Raw genomic sequence first — 12,621 nt, 5'->3', positions numbered from 1 at the left:
AAGGCATATCACCGTCCTAACCAACACCCCCGTCAGAATTGTTGACATGACGAAGAAAAAAAGGGAAATTCATGGGTAGGCGTATTTATAAAGGGCAAGAAATAAAAAGGTCTTATTAATACTTGCGCTAGGCTTTTTTTCTAACTGAAATCACCCCAACAAACACTCATGTCAGAATTTTACCTATGTCCTCCTCGCATGAGTAAAAGTCACCTGGAGATGGGTAAAAAACGAATTTCATTAACGACCTTTTACTTCCAGCAGTATCGTTCCTATAGGTCACCTTGTTCTTGCAAATTTTCCCCGTTCTTACTTGAAAACGAGATTGTACATCGTTGCAAAGATTTACCTAACTGCAGACACCTGAGTACTCCCCCGAAGTACACAAACGGCAGGATTACGCCGCGCTGATCAGCGAGAGTATACTCCCCGTCATGCAGGAGTATAGTCCCGAGAGTAATGCGCGCGCATCCTCACTTGTGTTGACAGGAGTAACCGCGCGAACGCACCCAAATATTTGCGGCGAGTGCACACTCCAGCCAGAAAAGTTGACGCCTGCGCTTCCGGAAGCCTTGGCACAGCTGTGTTTCGAAAGTTGCGACATGTGCATCACAGAATGTTGGAAACAGATGCAGGTGTATGCGCCAGTGCACACTCGCACATTCTACCGTGAGCTTAATGAACAGAAATTTCATACCTGAAGCTGTATTCTGAAACTGTGGCCTGTTACTCCAGGCTCTACAGAGCCTGAAAGTTGACTCCTGGTGGCGTGCTTCTGCAACAGTTTAAGAATTTGTTATTTTTCCCCCTCGTTTACTTCTTAACAAATCACCTCGGAAAACAGCCTTTGTAAAAATATTTGCTAGCATATTAAGTTTTAAAAACTGAAAAATTACCAGACCTGAGAGAGAAAAATCCTGCCAAAATCTGACCTCTCATCTAAAATACATAAAGATCAGTGCCATTCGTGGGTCTCGTACGCATAATGTGAACTGTTACGAAACTACATTGATGGTAGTCTGTTGGTAAAAGCTGAACTAAAAACTGACCTAAATATTTGAAGGACTTTCCAATTTACGAGGAAATAAACTTAAAGGAATAATCTGCGTTTATGAAAGATTCTAAAGTGTAATCTACCGTTGCTGACAAGAACGATGTCACGTCAACTCGACTGAATCAAGAACCTATATCGACTGCATGTGGGTATTTCTTTGCAACGTAAATGTACAATTTCGTTTTCACACGCTCATGAAGTGAAAATAAGCTTGCAAGAACGAGGAGACCTAGGAACGATATTGTCGGAAGTGAAAGGTCGTCAATGAATTTCGGTTTTTACCCATCTCCAGATGACTTTTCCCAAATATTACTTGAGGAACACAAAGGCAAAATTCCTACATCAGTGTTCCTAGAGGACCACGCGAAGGTTCCGGAAGTTCGCTGTATGACCTTTTTTTTACTTTCAGGCTCCATTGGAAAATGTGTGCCACGATGATCAAGCCGCACTGACCGAAAGGTCGAGGTATCATCGATGGTTCTCTTAAAACCACAGTCAAATGAGTCATTTTGGAAGCGCACGCAATTATTTTGCTTTTTTGTTCTCGAGCACGACTTATACAAAGCCTCGAATTGCACTCAAATTGAACAATTTTTTAGACTGACGAACAAGGAGAATAACAACTTGGTCTGAAAATTCGCCGCAGTCACATTCAAATGAAGCATGCGTAGTGGTTTAAGACGCAATTGAGTGGTGGGAAGCAGCTGTTTAACTTATAACATAACTGTCATCATGATCCCAAAAACTATGAGCCATAATGGTTCATAGGATGAAAAGACTGTCCTGGAAGCGACGTGAACTTGTTTAATTCGCGGTTCACGTGGTTCCAAAGGAAGTTAATGACAATCATAACTCATCAATCTTCCGAGATATTATGAAAATGTCTGTCTAATGATGACCTAATGGTAGGCGCCGGCCACATGGCTGCGTTTTCGTGTAATTACTTTTCTGAATCACACAGTGGTACAATAGAAAATGTACACATGTACATTCATCCATTGAGCGGTTCTATTTTTAATTCAGTATTTTAATGGAATATGTTTCAGTCTGCTACACACCAACGTATATGAAATAATTCGGTCTATTCACATTCGGCACCGGGATGTCTGGGAAGGAGGACAATTATTGTAATCATTTTCGTAACATTGCTTTAGAGGACCATAACGTTAGTAAGGAGAATTGATCTCTACAGAAAGCGGGGACAGCGGATACCTATACACCAGCCACGCATTTGAAGTTGTATTTTGACCAGTTCGCTCCTGACCACTCCAAGATAGCCGATATTCAGTACAGCTTCATGTGGTCTTTTGGCAGTTATTCCCTTTTTTCCCCTGACAATAATTTTTTATTTAGTTATTTAAATTACAAACAGAAATCTGTTAACCTGGGCAACGTTTTTCAAAATTCCCTTTTCGGTGACACAGATCACACACAATGAATCCACTAGGAAGCCCATTGGCATGTGACGACCACATACACAAAGTGCATGAATTAATTAAAAGTGCCGCAGATCAGGTTCTCCACATTGATTTTAAAGTGGATTCAATATATGGTTCTTTCGTATCCAGGCTCTATATAGACAAATCCTTGGCAAGTAGCTAATGAGTGTGTCCAGTTCATAAGTGACTTCGTCATATACACGCAAGTACCACTGATTACAAGCTCCCATTGGATGAACACCAAAGTTACGCGTTAACTTCCGGTTCCATGGTTCCACGTAATGTGCAGCGGGCATGGTTTAAACTGAACTGAACCACACTCACCTACCACAGTCTAAGACGAATTGACGCCCATTGATCTTCATTTTAAATTATGATCAGCGAAGACATCCATAGAAATCATGATATCTATGGGTGACACCGCAAGCAAGCGCACATCCTTAGTAAACTCAAGAAAGGATGCACCAACCATACCCTGGCAAATCACAACAGCCGAAGAATGCAAGGCGCGCGAACCATCACTTGCATGTACTATGTGAGCGTGGTGCCACTGCAATAATACCAATACTGAATGTTTTAAATTTGTGCAATGGTACAAGAATTTTAACGAGGTGACAGATAAAATGTTCCATTCCACGACGCTTGAGGCTTCGCCTCGTGGAATGGAACTCGTGGAATCGAACATTTCATCTGTCAACTCATGAAATTATCATTATCACTGCACTCACAGACATTCATTATTTAGATAACAATTTGCTAAAATCAACGTCCTTTCCACAGACTACCAGTTACCTGATATGCCTTTATTGTTATTACATGTGGTGATGCGCATACGTAGGCAAAGTATTGTGCAGCTGAAATGCGCCCCAGTTTAATTCTATATAAATATGATTCATTAAGGTCAGGTTTAAAAAAAAAACGGGTTCTAACGAGTTTCGAAGTATAAAAGCTGGTCTTTGTAGGGATGAAAACGAGGAAGTTCATTATTTTCGTGTCAATCTGTATTAAAAGGAATTTTAGTGCTCTCGATATAGCCCTATAGCCTTGCCCCCCTTTCCCCGATGCGCAAGGTTTACGAGATGTTAACAACATTCCCCTTTCGTGCGTAGTACCTCATAAGGGGCTCCTTATTGAGGAACCAAAAAAGTCCTGACGCCACTTGTGACAAAGAACCAAAGGTTGCAGCTGCTTGTGACGCGACGTAAACAGTTACCGGCAACGCACGCTGCCTTTTTTAGGGATGAAGATATTTTCCGTATTTAAATAACCCTCTGTATTTACGAGCAAGTTGGTCAAAAACCTTGAAATTTACGACAATAATCTACCGGCACGTTAAGCACTTTGAAGGTTGGTAGCTTATTACATTTGCCATGCATAATCTCACAATAATGGTGAAGGGGTCAGAGTGTAAATATGGTGGCACTCCAGCTATGCAAATTTCCAGTACCAGTTTGCCTGTCCCAAGGACATAGGGGTAGCAAATTCTCTTAACTGATACTTTTATGGTGATATACTGTATAAAGGATAAGCCAGCTGTTTACTATGAAAACAGGTTGAATAAATCAACCGTTGTATTGTTGTACGTGGGTTGATGAAAACAAGGTTGAAAGCCCATTCAAACGTATGATTCAGCCCACATGGCGTGGAATTTAGAACGCGACGGTTGAGACATATACTATGCATGTTTTGAGTTCATGAGATTTACGTCATTAACCTCTATGTCTGTTTCCATTTGTTGTTTTAATCGTGTACACTATTTGACTGTAAATCATTTGAAAGTGCACCTGTACGTATTCAACAACAAATTTCAAGAATAATTCAGCCGTAAGCGCGCAGCAAAGAAACGGGAATAGAGCCGTTAACTAGGGCAGACGGTTTGTCGATAAAATGCGCCATCAAGAGTTTGCCGCCAAAATCCGTGCTCTCCTTGCGTGGATACATGTACATGTACAACCATCTAGTCCTGCCGCTATTGCTATTTAGAACTGGAAAATTCAAAATTCGGTGGAGGAAAAAAACGATTAGTTTCCTGTCCTTTTCAGAAGGGATGGGGATAATCAGGATAATGCTCGCAAAATTTGAAGATTGTAAAAGATGACAGAATTTCACCCTCCATCTTGAGAAGATAGCTCGTCAGACGGACGAGAGAGAGCGTGCTAGTTTTTATCAAACACGACAACCAGTGAAATACCCTGTAATTTATGATCCTTGTAAACCTGCTTAAACCTCTTGACAATCGAATTGTCCAGATGGACACTGCAAGTCTCGAAGGGAATGGGATGGGAAGGGGATGGGAAACGAAACGGCGGCCACTGTGTCCACTTTTCCCCTTCATTATCAGGAGCCCGTCGTTCTTAGCTGTAAGCATGACTTCTGAGCTGACCACCAAAAAAGACCATTCCTCCACGGGGCTAGAGCACCAAGGAGACCCATTGTTTCGTAAGTTCTATACGACTTCAGGGCACGTGTTTTTTTTATTGATTTCGCATCGATTTTTGAACAGTCCCAACGTTGGCGTGCGTCATTGTACAATATGTTGGTGACAGCCCTCAATGCAACACAGTTGTACGAACAAAATAAACTGCCGTTTTATACATTTCCTGTGCATCGACAAATGGACAAAGGCTACCGTTGACAAACCCATTGCTTTTATCGACAAGGTGTTCACCAACAATGCTTCTGTTTGGCCTGAGAGATTGGCGCTTGTGGCAATAGACGGAAAATCTGATACTTAACTTTCTGGACTATTGACATCTGCATGGCACCAGCAAATGTACGAAAACTGGCCCAGGAGGCCTGCGACTCTTATACTCTGGAAAGACTGAATTGACAGCTTCTCTTTGTTACCTGGCAACGACTTCCCAAACTGCATGTGCAAGGCGCGGAGAACGTGCGGCTACTTTTGAGACAGCGGCGTCATACTCAGCGGCGGATGGGGGGGTTCAAACATCCACTCTGAAGCAAAAAAAAAGGTTTTTTTAAATGGGAAAAATAATAAAACATTACAAAAGTGTATACAGGTAATTGCAACAGTATCATTGTAAACAGTGTATGTCATGTTATGTTTCATCATCGTTTCCTCTTGTCTGCAAAAATGAGACGTTAACAAAAATCTCCGGCCCGACCCCCACTGGAAGAATTCCTGGATCCACCCTGCATAACAAACGGTTTAATTTAGGGAATTAATTTTTGTGTATGAAAAAGAAACAAATCATGGTTCCTAAGGCACTGCCCTACCAAAACTAGTGCACCATGACCCAGCTTCACAAAGACCCGTCAAACTAAAGGGCCAAGGGACACCCTCGGATACAGCTTTTGACTTTATCATCAATGAAAATTAATGGGTTTCTTTTGGGATATCCTTGGGTGTAGAAACAGCAACAAGCTTGAAAAAAAAACTTTCGAGGCCTCTTCCTATTTGGAAACTGAAATGGCATGAAATAGCCTGCAGGGTTTACCGCAGGAGTTTTCTAGTCATGAACTTGGCTGTGTTTTTCTGCGCGCGAAGCCTAACTGTCCAGCTCGACTGATTTTGTGATAATGTTCCAACACAATGATTTCAGTTTCGAGGAATGGAAAATGGTGGATTTTATAAAACGCACGTTAGCACCATTCCTCGTATTGCATCTTCGTGCCTTCGAATCACATTGGCGGTTTAGCAAATACACATTGGCACTCTAATTGGATTGCATATTATGGCCTGAGTGATACACCACTACAGATAAGTGTTTGGCTATTACGGAGAACGTTTGCCGGCATATCCGCTTATCGATGTAGCGATGCGCGCCGTCCTGTCCTGATGAGGAGGCCTGACCGAAAAGGAATTCCTGACTACATATACGATATGCGACTCGTAAGCCACGTGTCACTGCTCGTTGCAGCTAATTAGAACAGACGCTATTTGAGAAACAATTATAAACAGCCGGTTAGTAAGCGATACTGTTTGCCCTGGAAGATGTTTTTCTACCGCTGTAGATTCTCAAGGCTACGAAAGACGGATTCCATCCACGATGTCCCTTAATTACGATGCGCTGCAAGCACGCAGTAAAATGGCCTCATCATTCTTGCATTTCGTCCAGGCTACCACTACCACTGAAAAATCCTTCTCTAAATATTTTTGAGGTTTGGAATTGTCCTTGATATCCATGACCACAATATGGTTAAGTTGGGTGTTTCTTTATGCAGAAACGCTGTTGCGAGCAATTTTTTGCCTACACTAGTAAACGGCTACTGAATGCAGCCCGAAAAGGGCGCAAACTGGAATCATGCCACGAACGTTCGATTCGGAGACAAGCAGACAGCCTTTAGTAAACCGAAAGTGTGTGGCTGTGGATAATCTCAAACGATTGGCTGACTGTCTTTTAATTGGGGGCTTTGCGTATTAGTATTCCATTCAATGTGAGCTGAGAGAGGGAGAGAGCGCGCGTTTGCATCCATATAGTCACCGCCTTCCGTGCCAAGACAACAATCTCGAGTATGTTTGGCGAGAGCGTCGAATTCCCGACGATGCTCGAGGGGCACTCGAAGACGAAGCTGTCCCCCAGCGTGTGCTGGCCCCATTGAGAACTCCTCCGGAGAACAAAAATTCAGGTCCCTCCTCGTCCACCATCCTATATGCACTCCCCTGGAGCACTGTGGACTTTTCACCGGATGGCAGCTCCCCGACTAATGGATCCATACTGTCGATCAGGGGATTAGTTACACCGGCAATCGATTTTCCTATAGTCACGGAACAAGACAGGCGGAGATGGTACATAAGCCTTGTCGTACTGGTACACAGTCCACAGGATTTCTTTCGGGATGGGAGAACTCGCAGGTCGGCTCCAGAGACAAATTGAAGTTGTGTACAGTGTCTATTGTCTGTAGACCAAAATACACACTCTCCAACCAATTACTTTACATGCGGATGGCTCTGGGCATAAGGGAGACAAGAATGTTGCCAGTGGTGAGTGAAAAATAACTAGCAGGCCCTCTGAAGAGTTGAGCACGCGATACACCTGGGGTAGACAGAAAAGTCTTCATTGCACCACGGGGATGTCATCTGACGTGATGGAACGCGGCAGTGCTGCCCATGCGGCCGACAGTCAAGTCACTCGTGGTAACAAAATAATCTTCCCTTCGGAAACCACGTTTCAGAGACTTCGGCAAACCCCGGTACTGAATGCAGGTTATAAGTAGGCGTCTATCGTCATAATTTACCCGTGCGTTATTATCATTTTTCTGCGTGATCTGTAACGCCAGTGAACAAGAGTACATGTACCTGCATTTTTCTGTATTCCTTCCCATCGACGTCAAATGTCTCCAATAAATAGGCCATGTCAGTAGTGCAGAGGCTAGTTTATCGCCAGTGTTGGGATTCCACCATCCACGGATGTAAAACCCGGTTAATCATCTTCTGTCGCGACAGCCCCCTCTGCAGAAAATATCTGCAAGGGCAGAGTCACCTCTGACAGAATAACAGCTGTGTGTTGGGGGGGTGCGTTCCCCCCGCCTATTACCTGAACCGCCGCCACAAAGCAAAAGCAGCTGAGAGAGAGGAAAAAATGCCAAACACGCCACAGCATGACGGCTGGCTTTTCTGTACTGTCCAAACAGGAACGTCACTTAAGAGCCTAGCCTTCCCATGATTTAGGCATCTGATGCTCCCTGGTGGAGGAGGAAACCCACAGCATTGGGTTGCAGGTTTAATCGAGAGAATCCACCAGGTGCTGACTGATATATTCTCAGGATAATCTCAGTCCTGCCCACGGAGCCATCGGCCCAATTAGCAAAAAACCAGTGGCCGATGATCTACTCGAGAGATTGCAGGATGAAATATCCCCGGCCCCAGTACTAGTTTCCTGTTGCCGACCCTCCGAGATACACTAATGTAGCCAACTCTGGCTAAAACTATATCCATTTAATTGGACGAGCGGCATTCATGTCGTGCGAGTAAACTCCCGCGGTTGATCCAGCGACGTTTATACTTTGATGACCGGTCGATGAATGAGGAATACACGCTCCATAGTGAGACGATGTTCTTCTCTGTCTCTCTCTTGGATCGCATCAATTCCTTCCTCTCATTTCCTCCCCTCTAATGACATCACACCATCAACGGAGCACTCATCGCATTGACTGCTTTTCCATACGGGACTGGAACATGCTGTAAGTCCAGCGACAGGATCCAGCCCAAGCAGTCACACTTGTGTCAGTCATGGATCGCCGAACGGGACTAAACGCAGGATTAATACTGCCGTTTCTCCCGGAATGCCCCCACTGAGCGATATTGCAGTATCGTCCGCAACCCGCAATGACTGGACCGCGGCAGGAGAGCCGCCGCCTAGGCAGGACTCGATCCGCGCCATTCTCGCAGATGTCTGGTCTAGAGATAGAGAAAGGCCTGAGATGCTGTAATGCCATCATTAGAATTGTTCTTGGTAAGTAGGCCCTAAAGGTAGTCTTTTTCAGGGGCAACCCCACCCACTGATGTACAGTTCCGCCACACCTGGCAACATTGGTGCGTTTTTGCACCAAACACATATAGATCCGTTGTTGTGCGGTGGTAACAAGTCCCACCAAAGTCTTATTTGTGATGAATGAGCATAAACTTGTGTGAATAATTATTGCCTTTAGCCTTTTTGCAAAACACATTCTTATCAGTAAAGAACGATCAAGTTGAATAGGATAATTTTAGGACGGGCGGGTACTGTTCTCGCAGATTCGTGTTCCTTGCTAGCAAAAAGATAATATTATATCTTTCGACAGCTGATTTTCCACGTCCTTTCGCGAGAACAGCAACATGTTCAGGTGTGGTGCATTAACGTTGGGCTTGATAATTATGTAATAACTCAGTAAGTAGAGCACCGGTACAGTGTTCCGGACATCGCAGGTTCAAATCCTGTTGCAGTCTATTCTTTGTTCATCTTTATATCTAATATATAAGCACCGAGTCAGTTTCCCTATGTGGTATGCTTGATGACTTATTTAAAGGTAGCTGTTATATTGTCAATTAACACTGTGAGATTGGGCACCTGTAATATATGTGATAGAAAAAGCTTGTAAAAATCTTACCGCTATACAAGAATGCCTGCTTTCGCGTTGACCTTTCCATGAAACAAAATTGAAATGAACTTTGAGTGGTATGCGTTTAATAGCCTTTAATGAAACGCGAATTAAGGCTCAGATAAATAAATATCATTGACAACGCGGCAATGATTAAAAAAAATGAAATAATTACTATTTGCTCTGTTGGACGACAGGTGACCTCGGTGAAAATATTTGATGAATATTGGTGTTTATTTTTCAAGCGTTGCTTTAAAGAGGCTAGCGGAATGCAAATTAATCACTCGCATATTGCGGAACTCGCGCGGAGAGGAAGGCTTGTACTGGTACCAGTGTATACCGCGACGGTCTTTGCATAATACTGTGTACGTGGGTATTCATTTCCCGCAGACTCTGGGGACAAAGTTGACATATGGATTCATGTTACCCTCAACCTTTACCTTAAAGGTTTAAAATTTTAATATTTTGTTTGGTGTTGTGCTTTTTTGTAAAATGATGAGGCGAGGAAGTGTAGTTTTAACAGGGTTTCAATACAAGGTTTTCTCCCCCGAAAGTCCAAAGTATTCACTCATTTGTTTTCATAGTATTTTATCAAAATATTTTATTGCATAATTAACTCAACCATAGAAATCATTTGCTATAACTGCGAATTAACAGGATAAAACCGATATACCGCCTGCACTTGCAGCCATACCGGTACGTGGGATTTGTATGGTCATGCATAATGCATTAATTACTTTGATTTTATACATCTCTTTCCGCTGACGGCGGTATATGTGGAGTGAAGCTTTGCAAAGTAATTACTCATGAAGCCCTCCTGTCCTTCAGTGGAAAGCTATCGGGTTTGACTAAAAAGTTTAATCGATTAGATTTAATGCGGTGAAGGGTGTCCATGAAGAGACATTAATAATGTCTGACGGCACTTTGCCTGTAGAAGAGTAGAAGTTGTATATTGTGGAAATTCAAAAACAGCAGTCGTGACAACTCATTTGCCCGTTAGGGTTCGGTGCTCCAGCCGTGAGCAATACAGTTGAATATACTGGGCCTTCTTTCGGTCTTTCAAATGGTCGTCCTCGTCCCCCACCGCCCTGAGGACCCTGGGAGGGGAGATTCACTTCATCAAATTTTGTGAAGGAAATAGGTCACAGCTATGGATGTTCAAAGCATCGTGGGTGGAAGTGTTGACCATGGAAAGTTGTTCATAATTATGAGCTCTATCCAATGAGTGCTCGACAAAGATATATGAACTCACCCCTTCCCAGGGCGCCAGGGACAAGCGAAGCTAGTAACGGTATTTTTCTATGGTGTTACAACATAGCCATCCAGTAATAATTGCCAGTCATGAGTACTATTATCTTGGACTTTGTTTTGCACACGCGGACACTAGGTATTGATCAGTGTGTTAATTGTCTACCGTTACGCAGTCAATATTATTAAAACATCTTCGCTTGCGCACGCGCATACGTTGACGGTGCGCGCATGCCAAGTCAGCATGAGAAGTTAAAAATTCCGTTTTCCAATACTCAACTTCGTCTCCGTCTGAGGCTTCATTCGTTTTTTCTACCACCTGACTTTGAAATTGTTAGCAGAATAGTAAGTCTGTTAGTGCCATAGAAACATCGAAGATGTAAAAGAGCAAAATATTACTGTGTACTTCAATTCACTTTGAAGCTTCGGGCCTTCCATCGGGGATTGATTTCGGAGGCCAAGCCTGAGACGCAGACGAAGTTGAGTATTGCAAAGTGGCTAAAGTAAAAGACAGATTTGATACACAGTATGTTAAAACGCACATGAAAGAAGCACTGCATCAGCAAATGGTTGGAAAAAGCCACTGCCTACGGTACCTGGGCACAACACATGTACTTCCGCGATGGAAAGGAGCGGGGTGGAACAAAACGGGAGTCCTTGCTCCCAGGTTCCCCCTCTTAATCTTGAAATTTTGAAGCAAGCATGCATAATCTATGTACAAGCATTGGCTTTCACGCCGGGTGCCCCGCTGAAAAAAGGTACTAGGTAGGTACCCTGATGCCCCCTAAGAATTGTCACTCCAGTTACGTCACTGCGTATAGGAGACTTCCTGTCGTAAAGTTAAAACTTTGTCGGGTTCCCTAAGGGACCTTTCAACATTTTCGATGTTTTTGATTTCTTTTTTTGGCGAAATAGTGGGTGGGTGGGTCAAGGTAAATTTTTGAAAATCGAAATCAACTGTTCATCAAATGAGGAAAGAAATCGGATTTTTTATTTGCTGGTTTTTCACTTGGGTCAAAACAGTTTCGAAAAAATCAAAAGTTAAAAACCTCGAAAATTTTAAATGGCCCATAACCTATGTCTCCCGAACCTCGGCCTGAAATTAAGATACGGGCTTTGTGATTGGAGGAACCGGCTGCCAGACATTTCATTTACTTGCCTGGGGCGCTGAGCCTGAAGCCAACGCGGAGGCTAAATATTTGGATTTGTGAAATGTGGGAGGTCAGTTTAAATATCAAATCGCAGCTACAGTTGGTAACGCGGGTCAAAACCCTGAGAGATAATTGCTCAGCACCGAGAAGGGGTTTCTTCGGCCAAAATCTGTAGATCTTATGTCCATGATCCTACGTACATTGTTTTGAACCTAGTCTGATCATTACTGATCTTGGCATGATGAGTCGATGCTTCCAAATACTTTGATGAGCAGTGTGACCATACGGGATTGCTTGACGCTGGTACAGGACCTTCATCAAGGCTTGCTTCACGGACCCCGATGGAGTTTAACACTGGGAGATTGGCTTTCAAATCGATTGAGGAACTATCCTGTGTCAATAATTGTTTGAAATGGATCTGCTGCGGTTTATGTTGGTCGCGTCAACCGATGTTTTGCTTATGTCTGTCCGTCGTTGCTGGTATTACATCAGTGTTGATTGATGCTAACTATACCAGTTGTGGTTCTCAGCTGAATGGTTTGCATTCAAATCAAACCTTCTTCGCTATTTGATGCTAGTAATTCGATTTTCAGAGGCTTTGGGACAAAGGGAATTCCTTTGACTATGATTTTTGACCACGATAACAACCCTGCCCCTTTTCGCGGTTTGGATTATATACATGCAGAAG

General features: G+C 43.3%; 1 protein-coding gene across 1 annotated transcript in view; it reads left to right on the top strand.

The window, feature by feature from the left end:
- Window positions 1-7,065: 7,065 nt before the first annotated feature.
- Window positions 7,066-12,621, top strand: part of LOC110988481 (neuropilin and tolloid-like protein 2) — a 50,989-nt gene continuing 45,433 nt past the window's right edge. Inside the window, 1 exon segment of the mRNA XM_022252007.2 lies at window positions 7,066-8,909. Within this exon segment, the coding sequence (XP_022107699.2) occupies window positions 8,783-8,909 (127 nt within the window). The 5' untranslated portion in view covers window positions 7,066-8,782.

This window comes from Acanthaster planci, linkage group LG06, assembly GCF_054643075.1.
Source record: "Acanthaster planci isolate LZ-2023a linkage group LG06, COTS_SCS, whole genome shotgun sequence".
Lineage (NCBI taxonomy): Eukaryota > Metazoa > Echinodermata > Asteroidea > Valvatida > Acanthasteridae > Acanthaster > Acanthaster planci.
The sequence above is the reverse complement of the archived record's forward strand: the minus strand, read 5'-3'. Positions and strand labels throughout refer to the sequence as shown.